Source organism: Gorilla gorilla, chromosome 11 (assembly GCF_029281585.2).
Source record: "Gorilla gorilla gorilla isolate KB3781 chromosome 11, NHGRI_mGorGor1-v2.1_pri, whole genome shotgun sequence".
Classification (NCBI taxonomy): Eukaryota; Metazoa; Chordata; class Mammalia; order Primates; family Hominidae; genus Gorilla; species Gorilla gorilla.
This window is the reverse complement of record NC_073235.2, coordinates 108,317,504-108,343,070: the sequence shown is the minus strand read 5'-3', so window position 1 is coordinate 108,343,070 and position 25,567 is coordinate 108,317,504. Positions and strand designations below refer to the sequence as shown.

Sequence of the window (25,567 nt, the reverse complement as noted above, 5' to 3'; positions counted from 1 at the left end):
CCTGGAGGAGAGACACGGCTGGCTGTTTCACCCTTCCCAAATGAGGCGGGCCCTTTGGCGTACAAAAACAGTCTCTTCACGTGCACCACCTCTCATGTGAGTAGCGCTTCAGCACTCAGCTTGCACACTCCCATCTCCTCATTATCTATGGTGTGAACTACTGTTTACTTCTATTTTGCTGTAAATATCTGAAATCAGCCAGCTCCAGGGACTGCAAAGAAAGCAGGGAAATATTTCCAAGACGGCGCAGTGCTGGAGCCCTGGGGTAGACATTGTGCACGAGATGTTCCTCTTCTTTTTTAAAATAAATATTTCTCTCCACTAATAAATGTTTCATTGCCTCCAAAGTTCTCCCTTTCAATGTACTTGGCACAGACACTCAAGAAGGAGGAAAACAAAGCAGGCAGAAGAGAAAAGTGGCAGGAATGCAGGGCAGAGGCTGGGGGAAACCAGAAGCATGTTTTTAAAACTAGTGTCAGGAACAAATGTGCTGACTCATCCACTCACCCTGACTGCAGATCTGTGTGTCCTCCCTCTCCCACCCCCTTCCCTTGCATCTGCTCTGAAACCAGCCATTGGGTCTACACGTAAAAATAAATTGCTAATCAATGAATGCCATCCTGTTTAATTAATTTGTTGCACAAAACAGTCAAGTAGGGGGAGGGAACTGTTGCGATGGGGGGGAAATGATATGAAGGCAATGGGCTTTTTTTGTTGTTTGTGAATCATGGTCCAGATCTTTCTCCTTTAAAACTCCCCTTTAAAGACAATTTAAAAACTTGTTTTAAAGCTTGTTTCATTCTAGTGGATGTGGGAACTTAGCCAGATATAGAGTCAGAGGCGTGTGTGTGTGTGTGTGTGCACGTGTATACATTACATAGATATATGTATATATATATATAAAAAGAGAGAGAGATTAAGAGAAGGTAGGGATGCCGGTAGGCAAAGAAGCTGTCTAACAACCAAATGCACATTTAGGACTCTGATGACCTCTGCTCTCATCCTCCTTCACTTTCGGGCTGTTTTTGTCATCAGGCAGCTTTCCTACATGAAGGAGGAGACAGAGGCACAGAGGCGGCTGCGTTCTGGGGGGCGGGGATGTGCGCATCCCCATCTGTGTGGGCCTGCGGGGCCCGCTAGATTTACTGCGGGATTATGTTACTCCCATCGAGACGCTGAGGCCTGGAACACAGCATACTAACAGGATTAGGGTTTCAGGATTTGAGACAGGAACGCATCAGGGAGGAGCGGGAAGGAGGGCAGCTCAGGGGTGGGGCTGGAGAAGAGCAGGCGGGGGAGGAGCACAGGATCAGAGCAATGAGCGGGCTTGGGGGGAACAGCCAATGTCCTCCTAGGAAGAGGGAAGGAGAAACTCGGACATTCTAGGACATTCTAGCTGGGTGGGGTGGGCCCTCCACCGCTGGAAACCTCCTAACACAGAAGTTTGGGTTTTCTTAAGGAGGCGCCTTTAACTCCCAGGTGGGGAGAGATTGAGGGAACAGGGAGTGAGGTTTCGGAGACCTCTGCCACCTGCCTGCCTCTTCCGGTGGAGGCTCTGCAAACCGGAGCAGGGACAAGGTGACATCAGAGAGCGGGACAATCTACCAGGTGAGGCCTTCACTCCAGTGCTCATCTACATTAGTTGGGGTTGGGGCAAGGAACGTGATTCCACAGCCCAAGCAAAATCACAGCGCCCTTCCACATCCCCTCTGTGTGCTCCTTGTCACTGGCCTCTGTGCACAGCTGGGGCCTTGGAGTTTAACATCAAGGCTATCAGCGCCAGGGAGGCGCGCCTCAGCTACTGGAGACAGTTCAGCACCCACGGGAGCTGGGTGACGCTGGCCGCGGGAGCCTGATAGAGAAAAGGTTCAAGCTTCTGTATAATGAAATTTTCCCCTGAGCTTCCTAAGTGGAGAGGCTAAAGGTCTGAGCTCATCCCATGGCAAATGGATAAGGGACAAACTTAATTACCTAGGGCACTGGATCCTTCTCCATTATAATTGAGAGGGTCAGATAAACTGAGGGACTTGAACTTGGAAGGGGTATCAGCCCCCTTCAGAGCACACACAACACGACTTCTGAAGGCTGGTGCCCATTACAGTGTGAGGCATTGTCCTCATCTCATATTCAACAAACAAAATTACTACCACAAAAGGAATAAGGGGAAGCCCATCATCTGCCAGGAGGTTTTTTTTTTTTAAAAAAAAGGTTTTTCCTGAAAACTTAAATGATCAAGTGGAGGCATAATTGCATCCCTAAGAGAACAGTGAGGCTGGGATGGATGACATTTATCTGAGGCAGCTCAGTGCAGGCCCCATCAGATGCAGGGAAAGATCTGGATGACTTATCGTGGTCCATTCTAGGCCTATGATTTTAAAAGAGGCCCATAAATATCCCATGGGGCCTTCTTACTTTTTAAATTGATAACTTGCTTCTGCTCAAGAAGAGCTTTGTGGGTCTACTCCATTAATTATATCCGCGGAGAGCCTTCCATCTACAGATCTCAAGGTGCTTTGCCGATAGCAGCCACAGCGCCATTCCATTTGGACTGGGTGGAAACACTGAGGCGTGGAGCCACTAAGAGATGTTTCCAAGATCACACGGTGCCCTGTTTAAGAAGATCTGAAAATAGACATCACATGCCTCTAGCTCTTAGCCAACTGATTTGAGGGTTTGGTTTTCTGACACCACTCTTTCTCTCCTCCCAAGTCTCTGATTTAAAAATGATTTGTTTTAATTTAGAAAATAAATATGGGACAGAGGATTTTTGAAGTGGAGTGTTTATTTGTTCTGAAGGGATGTGGCCAAATCAAACAAATGGCAACTCCTTTCAACTCTCCATCCTCATGATTCTGTGGTGAAGCCCAGCTCCACAACAATGAGCCTAGTGGGTTAAGCCACGTACAGGCTCATCCTGCATGCAGAACTTCACTGAAGAGGAGGCTTTCCAGGAAAATGTGTACCTCTCAGTCCTTGGACTGAACATGTAGGAAGCCAATTTCCCTCAAGATGAAGAGTAAGGCCTAGGCCGGATTGTGGAGAGCGCCAGTCTGGACATCCAAGTCTGGTGACCAGGCGCCGTCCATGGAGGCTCCAGTTTCCTAGTCCCTGCAGCAAGGCACTTAATCTCTAAGAGCTTCAATTCCACAATTGTGAAACTCTGTGAAATTCTCTAGTGAATAAGCTGGTGCCTGAGGATTTTCTGAGTCCCTTGGAGGTCATCCTTACATTAATGTGATGAACTCAGTGCATTCCTTCCACTCCTTGTGGGGTAATTCTGAAAATTCTTGGACCCAAGTCTTACCTCATCCCTATCTTCACCCATCCATCCTGGATCTGGCCAATAGCATGCATTTGGCACCCCACAGACTTTCTCTTTTAGCCCAAATTTCTTCCAAATGCATCAGAATAGCCCAGAAACACTGTGACTAACCAGAGCTGTGTCAACAAGGGAGATCCCCACGTTTACCGAATGAGGGGGAACTGAAGATAAGGGCTTTTGCCTAGACAAATAAGGGCAATAGTCTCTCTCCCCCATGTCCTGTCACCAGCTGTGGTTCCATGCCCGAGGCACAGCCTATCCCCAGTGCAGAATCATGGAATCAGCATCTCAGGAGGGCAGGAACTAGACCAAGACCTTGTGCCTCTGAGCTCTTCCCGTTGCTCTCCATGCACCCCTCTTGGTATGTATGTACATAATTGTGCCTATAATTATGTAAACATACATGAACCTTCTACTGTTGTATTAACAATGCCATGTCTGCATCTAGGGTGTTATTAATATAGCTGGGGAAACCAAAAGCAGTAATTTCTGCTTGTGGTTTCTGAAGAAATGTATGCAAAGCAATTTGTATAATCTAAGGGAGCACGTGGGTTGGATATGGATTCCATCAGGCAGATGAGCTCTCTGCCTTGTGGTTATGCCATAAATATACATAAGGCGGGCCCACCCTGTATGAGAATCATAGGTTCCATATTTATGGCATGTGGAATTGGATAAAGATTTGGGATGTGCTGTGCATGTGGCCTGTGTAACCAGGCTGCGTTTGCCAGGAGGAGGCTTGCAATGCCCCAGCAACAGTGTGACTGACCACTTTCTCATAGGCGACCTCATGATGACCTGTTGGATGGGAAGAGACCAAGAACAGGCTGCTGCCTGGCTAGGGGAGGCTGGAAAAGAGTTCCTTAGTCTTCCTCACCCACTGGCAGTAAAAAGGAAGGCATTCTTTCAGAGGCCTAGGCCTTGCCTCAGCCCAGTCTGGGTCCACATTGTAAACACTGTTTTGCAAAGACAGAGGACAGCCCTCCCCCACCACCTTGAGCACTCATTAATCTTGTTTTTCTCTGACTTCCCCAATTCCCTGGTCTTTGGTATGCTGCATTGCTGTTGACAGGGACCAGGGAGTTGAAATCGAGTTCCCACATTTCTGTCCCAAATGTCACTATTCCCTCTTCCTTCCCTGCACACCGGGAAGGCATTTGCAAACCTTCCCTCTGCTCTGAGCAGAGCAGAGCAGAGCAGGCGGTTGCCTTCATCTCTGCTTTGCTTTTCTGCTAACTCCTGTTGTCTGAATTTCACTTTCAAGCCCACCACTTAGCACCAGTTAGCTTGGCACAGTGCCCACGATCCAGCAGCTACAAAGAGAAACTCAGTGGTGGCACTCGGCATGGACGAAGCCTCTTCCTCCACTGCCCCCAAGTCCCTCCCCAACCCCCACCTCCCCCCATGGCATCAAATCAAACTGCGGCAGACTTGACAAATCTATTTGGCACGGTTCACTCAACTACTTCAACCCCAACAGCCCAGAGAGCTGCGCTGACGCACCGTGAATGAGGGGGAATCTGCACATTAAATACAGATATCTGAACGAAAGATCTGCTAATGAAGGGGCAGCTGAGACCATCATTGCAGGGGAGACAAGGAAAGCCCCTGGGCGTCCACCACACCCGCAGTGGGGTGAAGGAGCTTGGAGAGTGGGGCGATGCCTAATTGGCAGGCTCTCCATTTTCCTGCCTCCTTCTAAGTACACAAAGGATGAATTTCTAATGGGGAAGAGAAAGGGCTTTTCCTCTGCCCCAGCTCCATTTATTTGGGCACGACTAATTCAGTAAAACAAAAACAAAAACAAAAAAACTCTCAAGTTACCCCTTGGCTCCTGGGGAACTAAATCTAGCCAAGTGGGGAAAGAGGAGGCAAAAGAGAGAGAATATATCCACTACGAAAAAGTTGAGAAAAATAATTCTGAAAACCAGAAAGCTAAATTCAATTTCAGGAATATCTTTCCTGAAGAATGAATACCAGGGATAAAGCCAGGGAGGACAGCATTCTATGAAAATGTGCAGTGCTAAGGTATTTCCAAAAGCAGATTTCCTACAAATGATGTTTTAAATAGCATCCTGGTCCATCTGCATGCTTTTAAAACAGCTTATGCTACAGTATCCCTCTGGGCCTGTGCTGCTTAGTCATTGCGCCTGGACAGGGAGACAATCAGGTGAGCCCCGCTCCTCTCCCCGGGGACCACCCCTGCCTGGCTTCTGGCCCTCGTCTGCTAGCTGAGCTTCCGAGATCTACCGGTTTATAATTGAAAAGGGTGGGGTGGAACCAGGTCTCAGCCCCCAAGCTCCTGGCACCCAGTGCCAATTCCGGCTGGGCATTCCCAACGGATGCTTGGTAAGTCTTTCTGAAACCAAGTCAGTGGGAAACCAGACCTGGCCTGGCACATCTTTCAATTGCTAAGTACCTCACTTTCCTTATCGTGGAAATCGGGCAATTGTGTGCACGTGTGTGAGATACCTGGTAATATCCAGAAGCCATGGTTTTCAGATGAGTGGTACCCCGTTACTATGGTGATTTTGATTTTTTAAAAATCTACTCCTTTTCCCGTTTCCCAAGTGAGACTGCCAACATCACAGTTCAGAATTTTCTGGGTCTAAGGTTTCCAGCTGCACCAGCCAGAGCAAGCTGCCTCGGGGCAGTGACAGGGGCTGAGGAGATTCCCTTTGGAAAAGATCTTTGGCCTCCCTAGGCTTGGCCACATGTGCCTCATTTTGATAATTCACACCCTGACAGACCAGGGCTTGGTGGAACTGTAATGCTACAGGAGAGACCCTCTTCCTCCCTCCCTACCTCCTTTTTAGGGAAGGACAGGCAGCCCCTAGGAATCCCCCGGACATCACACTCTCCTTCCAGACCTCTGCACCAGCTCCTGCTCTGCAGGGGGCACCGTGCCCTGTGTTCCCATCACAGATACCCCAATCGCACCCACACAAGCCCCTGGCTGTTTGCAATAAGCCCCCATGGGCTGAGTGTGCTGTGTATATACACATAGAGCCAGCACATCGCCTGTGCCAGCTGCAGACCCAGAATGTCATGTCTTAAGAAAGTGGAGTGCCAGACATTCATCCATATGTATACAACAAAAGCCCCACATCACCCACACAGACCACACCTCCGGGAGCCGCAGATGCGGGAGGCACCAGCAGAGAGAATTCAGTGCGTCGCCGCTAAGCATGATTGCCAGTTCAGAGCCCATCCCCAACAAACTGAATTTCTCCTCATTATTTATTGTCCTTTTTCTTCTCCAGGACATTGTGATTCCCTCTCAGGATTTGTGCCCTTTCATTTCCAGAGCTCGGTAACTCCTGAACTATAGTATCATGTGGTTTTGTGATTGTTAACCCAGCATGTGGAATGGACTCAGGCCATAAATGTTCAGTGAATCCTGTGTGGGGAGAAGTGGACTGGGGACATATTTTCTCCTTCATTTGAAGTCAGAGAACACTCTGCAAGCTCTCTCTCTCTGCTGCGCAAGATGCAACAGCAACTGGCTGTCAGAGAAACGGTGTTTTCCAATCGCTTTAGCCTAAGAGAGAAGATTTTCAAGGCCAGCATGACCCTTGCCTCCATCAATTATCTGAGCCTGACTACACAAGGCCCTCTCTCCTGTAGGAGGTCGGCTTAAAGCTCCTCTGATCCCATCCCTCCTGCCCTGGTCCAGTGTGCCTTTAAGGTAGGATCATGGATTTACCTTGTGGTTTTTGCCATGCCGGTACACCATCCAGTCCTCTCCATTAGTGCTGACTTCCAGCTTGTAGGATTTGACATAGTAGCCATTCTGTGTTTCCCTGGAAATCGCTCCCTGTGTTGCGATGGCCGTGAGCATGGTTAAAAAGCGCAGGTCCACCTGGGGAATAGAGGGCTGGAGTAAGAGACCACCATTCCCAACATAGGGCAGTGTCTTGTTTTTTTCCAAAGGATGCAATCATTAGACTTCGCTTCCAACCTGTATCTGTGATTCACTGAGACGTACTTGTAATTAGTATCAGTTTGCAATTCCATTGGACGATTAAACTCACATTATCTTACACTAAATCAGACACCTTGAAAAGTTAGGTTATTTTTCTTTTTTCTCTCTTTTGCAAATATGAAGGGACAATACTCGATTTTTCTCAATCATTGAACATCTAGAGCTATAATCCCTTCTTAGTCAATGATGGCCTGCCTTGGACTGTGGAAGCAGATGCTGCTTTAAAGAAACAAGGTTGAATCTACTCCACTCTACTCCTGTCCAGTTCAATCCAACTCACTTATAATGCCCTAGTTCCAAAAGTCACACTCATAGAGGCATCCCCTCCCCACACCCTCTCGCTCCATTGTGTATTTAGTTGCTCAGGTCACTAAGGGGTCAAAGGGCATGTAGAGTCTGCCCAAGCAATTAGGCTTATGCACCGAGTCCTGACCTTTTGCTCTATGAGGAGGATGGCCAACATTTTAAGGTACTTCCCCTCCCACAATGCCAAACCCATTTGGAAATTGCTGGATGTCATTCCTTTGCTGGCCATGGTGTTTCTTAATGGCAGTCTCCATATGACCAAAATGTAGCTAGCACACACTGGCTAAATTCAATTCAGTAAGCACTTATTGGTGACCTACAATGTGCTCAGCATTACTAAACATTCGAATAAGTACATAGTGCCGTCTACACGTGTGAGAAACAGGTGGATAGCAATAGGAGAAAGTATATGATTAAGGTCAAAGATAGGGGATGCCAGTTATACAGAACTTTCTGGAAGTTTTGCAGGCTGAGAGGAGATGGATTTTTGGAGAGGCAGAGAGAAGAGACAATGACAAATGGCCCCAGGGCTTGCTGTTAGAACCTCTGTGGACTCCCTGGAGTTTCTAAGTGGTCTTTCTCCCTTTCCTGTTGTCTGCTTTGCAATATCCTTCTTAGAGCAGAGGTCACCGTGTCGCCTCAGAGCTAGGACAGGCTTGTCAGTGGGTCACAAGGCTGTCTTACCTGTGTCATAAAAGCAGTCACTGCTCTGGTGTGGAACTAGTAGCTTGCTTTTCCCCTGTTTACTTCTTCCCAAGGGATGAGAATTGGAGCAGTGTGCAGTGCAGGAAGATTACTCAACATGAGCTGCAAGGTTTATTCAGAATAAAGCAAACAATGGTCTGAAGAGATGCTGCCGAGCATCTGGGCACCTTGAGTTCTGTTCCTGGTAGTGACATTTTCCTATGTGTTCTTCTGATAGCTCTGTGCAAAACCTTCCTGGCAGGGCTCTCTCCAAATAGCAAAGATCATGAGAAGCTGTCATGTGCAGCTAGCACCTCAACAAACCTCCCCTTAGGAGAATGCCCCCCATGTCCCTGATGCCTCCCTGTGCCAAGAATGAGGAAGATCCAAATAGTTTATATAATGTTCCTTGGATATCTATAGTGATAGGGCAAACAGCATCCTGGCCAAACAACTTCTCCCCAGGCCCAGTAATCTCCACAAGGGCAGGGGCAGGCTCCCTCTGATCAGTGTATGCCAGCATGTAACCCAGTGCCTGGCATACACATCTGTTTGGGTGAATGAATGAATGGAGTTCTCAGGTATGCTGTGTTTATTTTCTTTGTGTCCTCTGCCTACTGTATTTGAGGAGCTACCCTCCTACCCCAGCAATACATACACACTCTCACATCCTCTGGTATCTGCACAAGTACCTGGAGATACTCCTTGTTGGAATCCAAGTTGGGGGTCCAGCCATTGTCATCACCATGGAGCCGGCTTTGTTGAGGGGTCCACCTCCCGTCAGAGTAGGTAGATGAGGCACTGATCTGTTCATTAGCAATCCGGCCAGACTCCATGCCCAGAGGAACATTGCACTGAAAGTCTGGGGAAAGCAGACGGTCAAATGCAGAGTTAGGCCTTCCAACCTCATACCTCGGGATCCCCCAAATGCTGCCTCCCTTCTAGGGACAAGTCCTTGCAGGCACTTCCTCATTTAAAAGACCCTAATTATATGCTCACATTTTAAAAACAACTACATCAAGTCATGGAGCTTGACAACCCCTCTGGGTCTGAGAGAAACTAAATGGGACCTAAAAGAAATCAGGCTATGGATAAATAAGAGAATCATCATACAGATTAAAAATACAATCTAAAGCACAAGAACTGTTATTGCTGCAGGCTACAGATGCCAGATGCACCATTACTGCAATACAGGTAAATGTGAGATAGACTCGTGGCGATTTGGGTGAGCTCATACATCGTGGGAAGCCTGCTTTATTAATAAACACCCAGGAGGCACTTTTGCTTCTTTCTTTTTTCACTCAACTGTCTTGTGAGTTCTGGCACAGAAGACAGACATTACAAAGCATAAATACTTGTCTTTGGGAAATCTCTCCATGAGCACATGCATGTCACTCTCTATTCCCCCGCACCACCTGTCTGTACAAATAGACCCAGAAGTCACTTACTCTGGCCCTGTGCTGTCAGTTGCATTGCTGTCCTTCTATGAATGCCATGAACACTGATCGATATGTGTGTGTGCATGTGTCTAAGATCGGCCAGCAATCCTTATCAGTATCAACCTATTCTTTACTCTGTGACTGCACTGGCCATTCACAGGACCTGGTGCAATTTGCCATACTGTTTCTTTGTCACTCAATCTTCAGAAGCTCTTTGATGAAAAAACAAATGCAAAACCCAGCAACCTTCCTGCAGGCCAGGCTGCTGTGTCTGTAGTTATATATATGGTGAGTTGTCTGCAATCAGGGTAGGATTTCCATAGCTTGAATCATTCTTAAAAGTGCTTCTTTAGTCTTTAAAGTTATTTGGGGCTGGACATGGTGGCTCACACCTATAATCCCAGCATTTGGGGAGGCCAAGGCAGGCAGATCACTTGAGGCCAGGAGTTCGAGACCAGTCTAGCCAACATGGTGAAACCCCACCTCTGCTAAAAATACAAAAATTAGCTGGGCATGGTGGCGCATGCCTGTAGTTCCAGCTACTCGGGAGGCTGAGACACGAGAATTGATTAAACCCGGGAGGTGGAGGTTGCACCGGGAGGAGTGAGATTGAGCCACTGCACTCCAGCCTGGGCAACAGAGAGAGACTCTGTCTCAAAAAAAAAAAAAAAAAAAAAAAAAAAAAAAAAAAGTTATCGTTTGGGTTTTTAAGTAGAAATGGCAGCATATTTGAAACACATGTCCAAGAGCAGTTGATTTGAAGATGTTGCTCAGTGCTGAGGGACTGCAAGTCCCACAGCAGCTGTGGTCAGAGTGATAGTTTTTAATTCCTTGCTTGGTGCCTGGCACATACTAGAAGCTCCACAAACTATCTTTGGTGGAAGGGTGAAGTCCAAGTCTAAGCAGTTGTACCAATCTAGTCAGGAAAACATTACCCAGGCCCAGAGATGGTTAATGTCAAAAAATCCAGAGAAAGACAGGTTTAAAATGGTTCAGTTTTGTGACAATGGCCCCTGAGATTTTGAGAGGGAAAAAAATGGCCACAGACTAAAAAAATGTTAGCACGGGAGGGCCCCTGTATAGATCATCCTAACTAGCCTCTCTTTCATTCATAGATGAGGAAACTGAGGTATGAGATGGTACCATGACTTTCCCTGAAAATAACTAATTCTTGTTACACACATATATATATTTTTTAAAGAAATAAGCACCCAGATTGAAATGTGTTCTTTTCTCATCAACCTCTTCCTGGCAAGAGGATGTGGGCGCCTCTAAACTCAGATGCCACCATAAATTCCGTAGAGTTCCCATCTCCTCTCTCATAAGAGCTCAGCCCCTCTTCACCTGTACACCCTCACAGCCCTGACGGGAGGACAGGACAGAGGTTCCCAATCGGCCAACTCACTCTCTAGTGGCTCTTGGTGGACCAGGTAGTAACGCGCAGAGAAGCCATCCTTGGCCACCGCCATGTCCGTGTGAAAGGTCAGGGAGAGGATCCCCGTCGATGAACGAAGTTCAGAGGGTGTTTTGGTCCCACAGTACTTGCCAATCAGGGGGCCAACTGGACATTCAAGACAAAGAGAAGTCAGTGGAAATCAAAATGTCAAACTTGGTTTTCACTCCGTTTTCCCTTCCCCTCATTGCATTTCATTCAGTGGAGCACACTTTGCACATCTTGCCATAAAAACCAAAGATATGTTTCAAGAACAATGGCTAATATTTTTCTTGCACATTAAAAAGCATTTTCACTTTTTCATTAAAAAGGTACAGGCCACTTTCACTGGCTTCATTCTGTTCTCAGTGGCCTGGAAGATGAGCTGGAAAGGTATCATTACAATGTCTGTTCTACAGAGGAAGAAACTGAAGTTTGGAGAGCGCATGTGATTTCTTTATTCTTACTGCTAGGAAATAGCAGAGCTGGGCCTACAACCCAAGTTTTCTGACTAAGTCTTGTGCTTTACCCAGGAAATGAAATTGTTCTTTTTGCTTAGTCATCAAGTCTCCTTTATATTAGAAAAAACTTACAATGACTACAAAAGTGAAAGATTTGTTCCTCTCCAATACTGATTAGACCCAAGATCTGTGTTGGTCTTCACCTGCGAAGTACTGGTGGCTGTTAGCCTTGGGTGATGTACCTTTTCAATATTTATGACTATATTAATAACAATTTTAAAATTATAGTAATAATGATGATGATAGCAGCTAACTTAACACAGATAAGGCACAGATAGGGTAAGGGATTTGTCTAAGGTTGCACAGCTGGGGAGTAGCAGAGCCGGGAGTTAAGCCCGGCCAGTCTGGCTCTGGAGTCCTTCTGTTTTGTCACAGGGGTTAGCCACTGAGCCACCTTCTATCCTGACAATTTGGAGTAGAAATGAACACTGTAAGTTTTCTCATCCTTTCCAAGTATCTATTTAGTCTCCTATCCTTTTCTAAAGAAATATTTCCAAGAAAGTAGACAGTCTTCCTGTAATTTCTCTCAAGCTATCCTTAGTGAAGGGGAAGAAGAGAAAGTCACCATGGGTCATATAAGAACTCATAGGAGCTTTGAAGTCTTTGTTCTTCCTCTTTATCATCACTAAAGCAATTAACAGGCAAAGGCCAAGCTACTGAGGAATGCCTCATGACATCACTCACCATGTGGAATGCCATCCCAGATGTCCAGCCAATCGTACTTGCAGTCCCCCTCTCCCACCTGCAAAGGGTCATGCTCCAGGTCAAAGATCAGGAACTGCAGGATGATCTCCATCTTGGGTTTGGCCAGGATGGTAAAGGTGCAGTCCAAGTTGTGTGGATACTTCTCAGGAAACCCAGGAGATTCGATGGTCCCGTTGGGGCTTGTGAAGTTTTTTGAGCAATCTTCAGAGCCTGTATGTAAAAGAGAACTGTAGCACTAAGAAGAAGATGCCTTTCTTTGTGGCCTCTGTCACATGGGTTATTTAAATGTTTGGCCCCAAATCCCCCTACTCTTGAGGTTTTTGTTGCCACTGGAGTGGCCCTTGAAGCAACATACTCTTCACATGCAAGTTTCAAGCCCTCATAAATTAGGGAGGCACAGCTGGCTTGCTCTACATATTAGAGTGAGAGCAGCAATTGAGGAATTGGGGAGTGGGGTGGGGTACAGAGAAGTGTGTGTGTGTGTGTGTGTGTATGAGAGAGAGAGAGAGAGAGAGGGATTCTCTTGAAAAGAGGAACAGAGTCTTCTTTCTCAATTACTCAGCTGCTCACTCCAGAAATGTAAGTTATTTCAATCCTTAAGGAAGCCTTGCTGATTGCCAGCAGGGAAAACAATGTTACCCCTTATTTATTGCTGACCTCAACACTAGCCCCTATTGTACCACAGCCAACGAAGTGCCCCCTTCTCCCTCCAAGATCCAAGGTGCCTCAGGGGAGGGGCAAAGGGGAGCTTGGGTCTCATTCATGTCATGACTATATTAAAACGAGCTGCTCTGTAGTGGTCGGACAATTAACAATCGATGTTTTTAGCTGGTGGATCACAGCAGGCCGTTGGGGATGTTAAAGGCCGCTCCGGCAACAAGTTTGGAAAAATGCAGCAGTGCATTGACATTTGGAAGGCTTCTGGCTCCTTTGTGGTGTGGATGGCCTTGTTTCTCTCCTGAGCTCTTGTGTCTGCTTTCTTGGGACGCATGGAGGCATCCTGATTAAATGCGGCACACATTCGCATCCTGGTGCAAGCTTGGATGGCAGCAGGAGCAGGAACAGGAGCTCATAAGAGGATTACAGCCACCCTATCTCTTAATGCCTCTAGGTGGAGTCATATTAAAAGGGTCCTTGTGCTTTAACCAGCCACCATTTGCCAGGGCAGCACCACAGATGGGTCCCGGGAGCACTGCAACCCAGACCCATGGACCCACGAAGCACGAGCTCATGCCCATTCACGCAATGAATGAAAGTGCTGGACAATTAGAATTGATTTCACTCGTTATGTTCAGATTTTAAAAGAAGAAAAGGAAGCAGGATTTTTGAGGAGGATAATAGACACTCTAAGCATAAAAAACACAACCAACCAGAAATACTCGATAAACTAGGTGTTTACTGGCAGGAAGTGTCCTCTGGGGCTCACACTGAAATATAACTAGGTGATGTCAATACACTGAACTGAGCCTGCAGCGATGCCTTTATCCGCAGCTCCTGTAGGAGGCCTCTCATTGAGTCTCTTTATTGATGACAGCTTTCTGGAAAGAGGCAAATGTCTGATTTGGAAGAAGTGCCATGCAAATAAATGCGGATGGAGGAGTTGCAACTTTCTTCAGCACCAGAGAGAAAATTCCAGTATCTCCTACCTATCCATCCATCACTTCCTACTTTCCACCTTGTGCTGTGCTTTGGCAGGGTAGGGACTAGGAACACACGAGGGCAATGGCTAACCTTTGCATGGGTTCTGTGGAGGCTCTAAGCAGCGAATCTCAGAGGCTCTGCACCCCATCATTCATATGCATGGCAGCAGCAGGTCAGGCCCAGAGTTTTCAATGGGCAGCTAGTCCTGGAGGGATGAGCTGGGGCTGCCTCCCCCAGCTTTGTTTATGATTGGGCTTCAGACTCCTGAGGGCCTCCTCAATGGCCCGGGATGAGGCAATTCAGCAAAGCCAAGCCAGCTGGCGGGTCTTCAGGGGGCCAAGAGGAATTTTGAAAAGGTTAGAGTTTATGGCTGCTGTGCAGCATTCTTCATGCGGGCCACTCAGCTGAGCCTCACACATGGTTGGGAGGAAATTAACTCTCTATTCACTTCTTGCTTGAGAGCTAGAAAGAGCATCCTGACATGCCCTCTTAGAGCTTGCTCTATTGTCATTCCCTTAGAAGGCAAGGGGAATGTCCACCCCCCTGGGAGTGGGGAATTTTCTGGCGGAATCTTTCTTTGGTTCCTGTCATTGGTGGGGCACAAGTGCTTCCACGATGGATCTAGTGAGTCTAAGAGAGGCTTGGAGAATGTGAAATTTGAAAGTATCCATAGTTCCCAGGGTCCTGAGCTCCTGCATTTGACTGAAAAGAAACTTCAACCTTAGGTACTTAAGGCAAAAAAAAAAAAAAAAAAAAGCATTTCTGATATATGGCTATAAATGGGTATATCCTTTGGCTTATTTTGAAGGTGGTGGAAAAACTTTTGTCCAGTTTTATCTATTTTTATGCAGAAAAATAAAACCTGTCTGTTAACATCATGCATTCATCTCTAATCGTACCATCTCACTGTTTGCATCACAAAAGCAGCTGAATAGCAGATGCCAGGAAGAGATCTCAGAAAAGGAGGCAGAAGCTGGCTGGCTCTTGCAGACATCTGCCTTATCCAAGATCCTTTTCTGAGATGTGTTAGAAGGTTTAAAGGTTAAACGAAGAACTCAAGTCAACAAATACTCAAGCCCACTCAAGGCTAAGATTGTCTACAGAAGCTGGGGGATTTGGGTTGCAGCGAATGATTTCATAGGAAAAGACTCTGCTATGAAAAATGTCCACTCTGTTTTTCCGCTGTGAATTTTTACAATAACTCTGCAAGTAGAAGAATCTATAGGTATCAAGACATTTAAAACACAGTGGATTTACCCAAAGCTGAGTTTGCCTTCCCCGCAGAAGGTGAATTCAGTTCCTGAATTCAGGAAGTGGAGGCAGTAGGCACTCCGAGTTTTCTCTACCTCTGTGAATGACCCCAAAAATGTCAGTTTCTGAAGTGTCACAGGCAAACAGGAAAGAAAACCTAATCTTGAACTTATGGCTAAAGGAGCTTCTGGAAAAAACCAAACACACACACACACACACACACACACACACACACACACACACATTTTCCACTGATTTTGTTTTCAATGTGACATTTTATGTTTAAAAATTCCTCTTTTTTTTTTTCTGTTCTGCTCATGGTATCTTGATTTGAGATCTTTTAAGTATGTAAGTTGTTCTGGCTTACCCTTTTAAATGTAGACAGTCTGGTAACATATAGAATCTTTTATACACCACTTCACTTAGGGCAGACATGAACCTTCCACGCCAGCCACATGCCCTGGTCTGCACTCACACTGTGGGTCCTACAGCAGAGCCTCACCAGGGTAATGTACCATCGAAGGCTTCTAGAGCCCTCTGTATGGCTATTTGCGTATCTGTGTTTACAGTTTCCCCCGCTTCTTCCTCTCTATGAATCCGACTAGCAAACATAGCTGTGTTTGTTTGGATTTCTTCAGCATGTCCACCCATTTCTTTCATGTTCTGTGGATGACGTAAACTTTGTATATTTTCTCTCCTGACTCCAACAATGGAAATGTGGGTATAGGACAAGGCACCTGCATGAATGCTCATTTTTCTAAACTTCTCTGTTTTGAATTTTGCTCCCTTGCACATTTCTGCACTTTATACAAGGTTGACTTTTTTTTTTTTTGAGATGGAGTTTCGCTCTTGTCATCCAGGCTGGAGTGCAATGGCATGATCTCGGCTCACTGCCACCTCCACCTTCTGGGTTCAAGTGATTCTCCTGCCTCAGCCTCCCAAGTAGCTGGGATTACAGGCACATGCCACCATGCCCGGCTAAGTTTTGTATTTTCAGTAGAGACCAGGTTTCGCCATGTTGGCCAGGCTGGTGTCAAACTCCTGACCTCAGGTGATCCGCCTGCCACAACCTCCCAAAGTGCTGGGATTACAGGTGTGAGCCACCGCACCCGGCATATATAAGACTGACTGTCATGAGGACAGTTGCTCTTCCAGCAGCAGGTGGGTATGACGGCAGGTACGAGTGGCCCTGAGAAGTCTACGGGCTCTCATCTGCTCTCTTACATTGCCAGGAGTGTGGCTGTTGTTGGCAGGGCTTTCTCTTACAATCTCTTCACTAGGCAACCCCAATCCTTAAAGCAGGCCACCCCATTTCTCCAAGCTGAAGCCACCTAGCTCTGTTTGCTGGCACCATTGTTTCTAGGCAGTTCACAGACTTGTTGCTTCATTTGAAATCCTGCTTCAGCATGTCCTCAAGACAGCAATATTGAATTATGATACCCTCTTACATGTTTTATCTTTTAATATCCTCCTTTCAAATTTGCATGATGGATAGAGTGAACATTGACTTTTCCTGTGGCTTTCTGGAGAATGTAGCATGATGCCTTGTGAAATACTAAGTTGGGTGGTGTGAGACCAAGGCTGAGTTTTCATGGCCCTGCTCACCCTTGTTCTTGACTTCCCTTGGCCAGCTTCCTGGAAGATCTTGCTTGGAGCTGTTTTCCTTTCATGGCCAGCATAGTGCAGCCGAGTGGCAGCATTAGCACTAGGGACCTTGCTATTGAATAGATTCTCTGGAGCCCCTTGATTGTTAAGCCACTTGACTGCTCCCCAGTTTTCATAACCACCACATGTCAATTGTACCTTTACTTTGCACTTATTCATTCTGCCTCACATCATAGTTTTCCTTTCAATTTACATACATACTCATCCAATAACATCACCTGCGAATCTGTTGTGTGCAAAGGGTTTGCACACCTGCCTCTCCAATCCGAAGAGAGCAAGCATCCCCTTTTATTTCTTTCTCTTTTATTCTCCCCACTGCTCGGCAGCAGAGGATGCTCCACTGGTGCTGGTGGCATTGATCTGAATTTTGCACAAGACTCAGGGGAATATGGATCAAGCTACTCAGGGGCCTCACAACAGCTTGAGCCACTGGACACACAGATTGTCAGCCCCTGTGACCTCATCATAGTCAGAAGCATGAAAACCCAAGGCAGAGAGACCTTCTTGGGACCTGTGCCCTGCAGCAGCCTGGGCTGCCACTCTTGCATGACACAGTCCCCTTGCCCCACCCCTTCATTTGATTCCACGTTCTTGTTCTCGGGCAGACAAATCCGACAAATATTTAGACAGAGTGGATATAAAAAGTGCTTTCAGCAGCTACCACTTCCTTTCAAGAACTGTTTAGTGAAAAAGAAAATATATATGAATAGTTCCCCTCACACTGAACTCAACAGGCGCCGGTCTTGGGCCTCTTGATGCAAGGCTGACAACCTCCCCTCGAACCAGACTCCACCCACGAGTTGTAAAACTTGGGCTGCTGGGGGGAGAGGGGAGACACACACATAGATGGAAGGGGAGCCTCTGAGGAAGGGAGTGGGTGGTGGGTGGGGAGGACTGGAGGACAGGCTTCCCTTAGCCTCGAGGTAACAAGCTCCACACATCACAGAAGAGGACACACCACTGGGAGAGCTTGAGTGTAGCTGATGAAGCGGGGTCTCGTGAATAAAAGTCTGCTGTATTTAGTTTTGGAAATGAGCACTGGCCCATATTCTCAGGCCCTAAAGTAATCTAAGGGGGGGACCTGATGGAAATCAAGCAGTCAACTTAAAGCAAGTGCAGTGCCCTCTGACTCTTTTTCTGCTATTTTTTGATTGCTTTTCAGGGAGTCAAGTTCATTGGCATTTAGAGAGTAGGGGTTCAATGGACAGAGGTGGTAACATGGACTGCCAAGGGGAATTTCTAGGAACCTTATTTTAATTTAAAAGCTATGGTGTGACCCCATTTGGGAGGTCATGGCAAGATCTTTAGAGACTCCAAACAATGAAAAGATTATGTCCTCAGCCCCATGTAGTTCCAAATAAAGACATCATTAGACCATGAAGTAATCGTGAGAGAGTCATCAGAGTTTTGCTTTTTCCCATGAAGATTATTTTGATTTTAAAAAACATACAAAAATCCAATTATTTCAAGAAGTGTTTTTCTGTTTGTCTAATACCACAAACAATGGCTGTTTTGACCCCCCCCCACCCCCCCACCCCCCAGCCCACAGCCCGCCCCCTTAAGCTGGTGGATAATCTGAGCTGGCTCTTCTTCTCAGGATGTTTGTGGGTTCACCTTGAACCTCTCACCATGCTCAAGCTGGATGACACTGTCACCGTTACCCAGTGCCTCAGCCCACTGGGTGCTGTCCCTCCTTCTTCTCTAAGACACCCATCTCCCAGCCCCTACGTGTGACCACACTGACCTGTCTTGAAGATCTCGTAGCGCAGAGAGAAGCCTGCCCCCTGCCGGGCGTAGTCGGAGGTGAACTTGATGTAGAGCATGGAGCCCGAGGAGATGATGGTGGGCGGGGCGATGTTCCCACAGTGTTTGCCCAGGAGGTCTGCGGATTCACTGTCCCCATCCCGAATCTCGATAAAGTCATACCTGGGTGGGGATGGCACAGACAAGAAAAGATCACTCGAAGGACATGAGAAGGACCGCTGTGTCGCTCCCACTTATGTCTCTCTATTCATTTGCAGAAGTTCAGGTGTTTCAGATGGCTAAGCGAAGGGCACTTATGTCTGCTTGTACAGACTGGCAAACAGAGATACAGCAGGTCGTTGTGCTTTGTGAAAGCCACAGAGTGAATAAACACATGGCTGGAAGGCCTTATCTCTTGCCCACGTAAGAGCAGAAGCATCGTTCTATCAAATATCACAAAACACATTTTTTTCTTCCTTCAATAGCACCATTTTTATTTCCATTATGCTCTCTCAGAATCTTAGTCTCTCCTTCTTAGCTCTGTGACATTGCAAGCTGCTGAACCCCTTTGAGCATCAATTTCTTCATCTGTAAGATGAGGATAAAAATATCCACTCCACAAGGCTGGGGAGAAGATAGAATGAAAAAAAATATATATGTAAGGGGCTAGGCACTGTGCCAGGCACACGGGGGATGTTTCAGAGACATTTGTTTATTTTCCCATCTCCCTCCAGCCCCCTGTTTCAATTTTCCCCTGGGCCATCCCTTCTTTAATTGTTAGTGACAAAGACTCCCCACCCGTGGGCCACCGCCTCCCTAAGATGACTCTGCGAGGTTCCCATCAGCAGTGTCTAGTCAACATGTGTTCTTAAAAGGAATCAGCCTCATGTTAGATAAGGCGATACAAACCTTTCTCCAAAAGCAGGGGTGAGTCTCCAGGGGCCCACCGTCTACGTGCACACAACTATTAGCCTCAGTGAAAGGCAGGGCAGGCTGCCCTCCTGAAGTGGAGGCCTGTGCTCATTTGAGGCAGAGTCAAACTGGCCAGGGCTGGGAAGAAGGCACCTCAAAGATACCCTTGGCTCCATTCACGGGAAGGTGCAAACATAATGCACCATTTTATCTTGACAGACACACATTTTCCAGCCCCGGTATGTGCTCTGCAGTCCTCACTGTGCTGCGTTTGTGCTGCTTTTGGGCTCCCAGTTAATACTCCTGTCACAACTGCTTAGGTGGGAAACTTCCTCCCACCAGCTCCCTTCCAACTGCTGGCCGCTGCACCATTATTTACTGAAAACCATCCATCTCCCTCTCCCTCCCTTTCTGTTTATTTATTTTGCATCAACCTGTTAAAGCAACACTTAAGAAATCTCTTCCTTGCGGGTAAGGAGAGGGCTGGGAATGCACCCTTCTCTGGGATGTGCCTGCCAAAGGATCCTGTCACATACAAGGATCTGGGGTTGCCGGCTGCCGGAAGGAGTGGCTGGTGTGAGCTGGTGGGGCCTGAGGCCTCACTTCAGCCCCCAGGAGCTATGTTACTTAGCCACTTTCAAATAATAGGCCTGTAAAGGAAGTCTAAGGAGTGGGCCAGGATTAATTCATTCTTAGACCCCACAGGGCTGGACTCCCACAGTCCAAAAAGAACCGCTGAAGCTCTTTAGAGTCTGGAGAAGTCAAAACGGCAGTTTCAACCCCCAGGGAGAAATGGAGAGATGGTCACAGATTGAGAAGGCCGTGAGGTTGGGGAATCTGTTTAGGTCTGTGGTTTCAGTGTGGGAGATGGTGCTGACTTTGAAAACATGCTTCCTCATTTCCAAAACAAAAGTAAAAAGACGCTTCATTTGTTCTCAGGGGAAACTCCCAAACCTTCCAGAAAACCCCTCTGTGCTATTTTCACACTAAGGCAAGCACTGCTGGACAGACACATTCCTGTGAGCAATGGTGATGCCCTGGCAATGTGCACAAAGGTTGAGAGGCTCTGCTACCCATGTTCATTAATCAGACAACTCATCTGGACTAAGAAATGCATGGCCCAGAGCGCAAGAGTCCCAATCCCAGAAGCAGACGGAGCTGGGCTTGCACCCCAGCTTGGCCACTTTTTAGCTGGGTGACCTCAGGCAAGTTACTGAACCTTTCTGAGCCTCAGAAATGGGGAGAAAAAGAGTAAAGTAGGGATATTACAATCTTCTCCTAGGGTTGATGTGGGACTTAAATGACAAAATCTAATCTATATAAAGTGTTAGTCCATAGTCTGGCACTCAGTGAGTGCTAAGTAAATGTGAACTGTGATTTGTTGTATTTTCACACCCATTTCAGAGGCAAGGAGGCTGAGCCACAGAGCAGAAGTGACCCTGTTTTCAGAAATGGAACAAATGAGCAGAGGTGTAGTATCAGCGGGAATGGAAATCTGTTCAAACATTCTGAAAGGCATTTTGGTGAAATGTGACAGAAGTTAATATGTACATAGCCTTTAATCCAGCAATCCTACTGCTAGGGATTTTTCCTAAGAAAATAATCAGACAATTGTGCAAAGATGCATATGCATCTTTGTGCATATATTTTGAAAAAATATAAAAAGTGGGAGGATATTTTGCTCATAAATGGTTTCAAAGCCCAACCGTAGAGGGAGGGTGAATCCATTTGGGATATTTATAAAACGGAATACTCTCCTGCTACAATCAATAGTCTGCAGGTCTAGAATTTTTTGTTTTTATGGAAAAATGTTCATGCTATACTGTTAACTTTTTAAAAAGGAGATTTTTTAAAAGTATGTTTTAAAAGGTATACATACATTTCCTCACATAAACATACAGAGGAAGTCTGAAAGACTACTAAAATATGAACAATGGCGACAGACATGGGTGGTAGGATAATTGGTAATTTTTTCTCTCTTCTTTGTAAAAGAATCCAGCTGTCATGATTTAGCAGATGTAGAAGGAAGTTCATCATCATCACCATCATCATCCATGTCACAGAACTGGAGTGAGGAATAAATGAGACACAGTAGGTCGGGACATCTAGAACAGTGCCAAGGACATGACCCACATTCAATAAATAATTTTTTAAACTTTTTTTTAAAGCTTCACCAGATAGTTCTAGTCTTTGTGTTGCCAATTTCTCTAGGAAGGACAAAGAGAGGCCCTGACATCCCACTGGCTTGTTCATCAGAAGTGAGAGGGTTTTATCTCGTTGCCTAATCACCCATGGAGTCATTTAGGGGATTAACAGAATCAGCAATGAAGCAGGGCTGCCCAACAAATGCCACTGTTACAAGCTTGCCTCAATTTACTCAACGGATACAGACCACCCCAAATCCCTTCTTGTAATGCTGCCTGCAACAAATACATCCTTATGTATCTAACACACATATAGAGAAGGGATGCATTTTTGAAAAAGCTTCATATAATTCAATCATACTATAAATTTTTTCTCTGAGCTTGTTAGTTAAAGGACCCCTCTGGTGAATCCTTTTGTGAAGCAAATAATCAACAAACCTTACTTGAACTTCTTAGAAGAACTAGATTTTTCTATAAGGTTTGCTTGAGGGGAAGTGACACAGAATGACAATTCGGCAGCTGAAATCCCCCCAATTTCCAGTCTTCTGGTTCTGCCCTGTGGACAAGCCCCACTTAACCACATGGTCTTCTGGCTGGGCCTTTTATATAAAGGGCACACTCCAAATGACATGCTGACTTCATACAGAATGTCTCATTTACCTCCTGTGTGACTGACTCATTTGGGGAAATTTTTTATTATGAGGGATTTGCTACAGCTGGAGTAAATCTCCTTAGAAATTTCAGTGTTGTCAGGTTCATTTGTGAAGAGTTAGGCAGAGGCTTAGGAAGTTTCTGGCTTTGGAATAAATACGGCTTTGCATCTAGTGTCTAACATCCAGTGTTTGGTAAAGGAATCTGGGGTACAGACTCAGAGCTCACCCCAGCGATAGTCAAGTAGGATAACTTGAAAAGCTGCTCCTCTTAGAACGTATCACTCGTTTTCCAGAAGGCAACATAAACCAGCTAACAGACATATTCACTAGAGTGTTTGCATTTCATTATTCATAATCTCTCCTAAATGAAAAATTCCTTTTAAAGCTTTAACACTACCTTGTATTGTTTTATTTATTTTTTTCCTGAGCTGAAGTAGCCATCTCTACTCCCAGTTCTTTATTTTCTCTCTAAAACGGTTCCCCGAGTGCCTTTTTATTTGTCTCCTCACAGATTCTGACGTCTGCATGGTGAGCATTTGTCTAGAGAATGCTTTCTCTACTTTCTTTCTCAACTTCAAAGTCTTACATTTCTCTCTCAAACCTACATTTGGGCCATGGGAAATTTTGACAGTGAAGTTAATTTTAAGAGTCCACGGGAGAGATATGAAAAAGCAACAATCTCATCTCTTCCTCTTATCACTAGGCAAACATGAAAAAGGGCTTTCTAGTTTCCATAACTGTCTCCACACTTGACACTTCCCAGCAGGGCACCAAAGGCTGGGTTAGTCAACGGAGCCTGTGCTGGAAGATTCACCAAGCTTAGGTCCTTCTCTCAGGGCACCGAAATGTCTGGCCCTTGTCAGAATCCAGCTTTAGGGATGCCACACAGAACCACTTGGAAGGGGATTTCTGTATCGAAGATAGAGTACTTAGGTCTTTGGAGGAAGAATACTCTGCCCCTTCTTTTGGGTCTACGTATCAGAACATCTCTGCCCAAGTCCTGACATCATAACCTTTGCCAACCAAGCAAGGCCTCCTTTCACACTGCTCATCATAAGATCATAAGATGTTGAAGACATTTTGTATATGGTGAGCTCTTTCCAACCCCAGGGCCTTTGCAAGCGCTCTTTCCTCTGCCTGCAGTACTCCTCATTGGTGCTTTCCAGAGCTGGTTGTTGCTCATCCTTCAGGCTTAAGGACAAATGTTACCTCCTCAGAGAAGCCTGCTGTCACCACCCTATTTCAGATGGCATGCCCTTATTCTCTATCTCACCATCGTCTTACTTCTTTCATAGCTATGATTATAATCTGGAAAGGTCTTGTCAATATACCTATTTGTTTATGATCTGTCTCCTGCACCAGACAATAAGCACCATGAAGGCAAGGACCTTGCCTCTTCACTGCTGAATTTACGACACTTCCTTGGTGCCTGGCATGTAGGAGGTCTCATTCACTTTTTGTTGAGTAAATAAATGTAAATGAATAAGGGACTTCAGGCTGGTGTTCCATGTTGAGAAGAATGCGTGCTACGATGATGCTTTCTGTGGAGTTCGATCCATTTTATACTCTCTGTCTTTGTGCCCCAACACATTTACTGAGCTATTCTGGTTGTATCTGAAAACCAAAATGTTGCCTTGTGACTCAAAAACATGAAATATAACATTTTGAGTGGAAGAAACATCTCAAATCATGCTGACAGCATTTTCACTATTAGCGGCAAACAAATCAACTATAATTAAAATGCTGTCAAAGTGATTTGAGATTTTTCTCACACTTTCAAAGTTCCATATTTCATGAGTAGATTATCCAGGCCAGAGAATTTATCACCTCCTGGAGTGCCTTTCTTCCAGGAGGCTCAAAGACATCTACAAACACTGTCTTATTAATCCTTACATTAAAACCTGTGAGGAAATTAGGAGGAAAAAAACAGCACTGTCACATACAACTTCCCAACAAAGAAGCTGCACGATGCCTAAAAAGGCTGCAAGGCAGATCTGCACAATGCTGAGGACTCTGGTCGGTTCAGGCCTGAAGCCTGGCCACCTGCTCCTTAGGCTCAGTACAGTCACCTAGCCTTTATGGAGAAGTCAGCTCACTGTCAGGTCAGACTTTTTAAAGTAAATTTCATTTCCTTGAATTTCTGCCTTGCATCTGTACCACCCATTTACTAAAAAGCTGGTATATCTGCAAACTGTTCACATTTTATTGAGCATTTACTATGGGCCAGGCCATTGATTCAGATATTATTTCATTTAATCCTCATTTCATCCAAACCAGGCCCTGTTACAATTACCATCCATTTGCAGATGCAGACATTGAGGCTCAGAGCAGTTAAGTGACCTGCCCAAGGTTACATGAGGAGGAAAGGTCAGAGACAGGCTTTGAACCCAAGTAGTCAAACTCCAGGGCACAGAGACCTTCCCTTCCTCCCTTTGTCTCCTTGTGGGAGGAAGATCTGAGGGCAATGAAAATACCGGATTGCCATAGCACAATAGCATTAGCAGGTACCAGGTGTAAAGAATCCTTATGGCCTCAGTTAGGTTTCCACAAAATGGGCGTAAGGTATGTAAGCGACTTAATAGAATCTTGCTCTTTTGAGTTGTTCTGTTTAAACAAGGCTGAAGGACTTACCAAAATTAATAGACAAATCACCAACAGGAAAAGTGAGCGGATTTGGAATCCATGATTTCAAGACTCACCCAGCAGAAATCTAGCTTGTAAGAGTTCAGATGGGATAACATATTAATTTTTGTAAGTGGAGTATTTTTATAAGCACATATATATCCATATGTGAACATATGGCCCATGGAGTGAGAGAGCAGCATCCCGTATATTTATAAGCTCTTAAGCTATCATCTAGAGCACATATTCTTAAATGCGGGGATTTCTCCTGGGGCCCACACACAAGTGTAAGTGGGTTGGGGAAGCTCTATCTTTGTTTGCTGAAATTTTGTGTTTGTGAGTAGGCACATTTTTCTAGGGAAAAGTTCTGTGACAAAAGAAACGTTAAATTACTGTTAACGGAAACATACCTAAGAGGGTGTTGTGTAACCTAGGAAGTGTAGCATGTGGGCTTTGTGGACAGACCCAGTTACTTTCTGGCACTTGCTCATGGTGTGATTACAGACAAGGTATTTAACCTCTCTGAGTTTCAGTTTCATCAT

The 25,567-nt window shown here is 45.8% G+C and overlaps 1 protein-coding gene across 4 annotated transcripts in view; it reads right to left on the bottom strand.

Annotated features, from left to right (window-relative positions):
* NRP2 (neuropilin 2) overlaps window positions 1-25,567 on the bottom strand; it is a 115,306-nt gene that overhangs the window by 62,711 nt on the left and 27,028 nt on the right. For all 4 annotated transcript variants that reach the window (XM_004033095.5, XM_055380392.2, XM_004033093.5 and 1 more), the window contains exons 3-7: window positions 18,696-18,877; window positions 12,374-12,604; window positions 11,142-11,297; window positions 8,990-9,159; window positions 7,029-7,184 (exon numbers count right to left, since the gene is read on the bottom strand). In XM_004033095.5, the coding sequence (XP_004033143.2) occupies window positions 7,029-7,184; window positions 8,990-9,159; window positions 11,142-11,297; window positions 12,374-12,604; window positions 18,696-18,877 (895 nt within the window). The remainder of the gene's footprint in view (window positions 1-7,028; window positions 7,185-8,989; window positions 9,160-11,141; window positions 11,298-12,373; window positions 12,605-18,695; window positions 18,878-25,567) is intronic.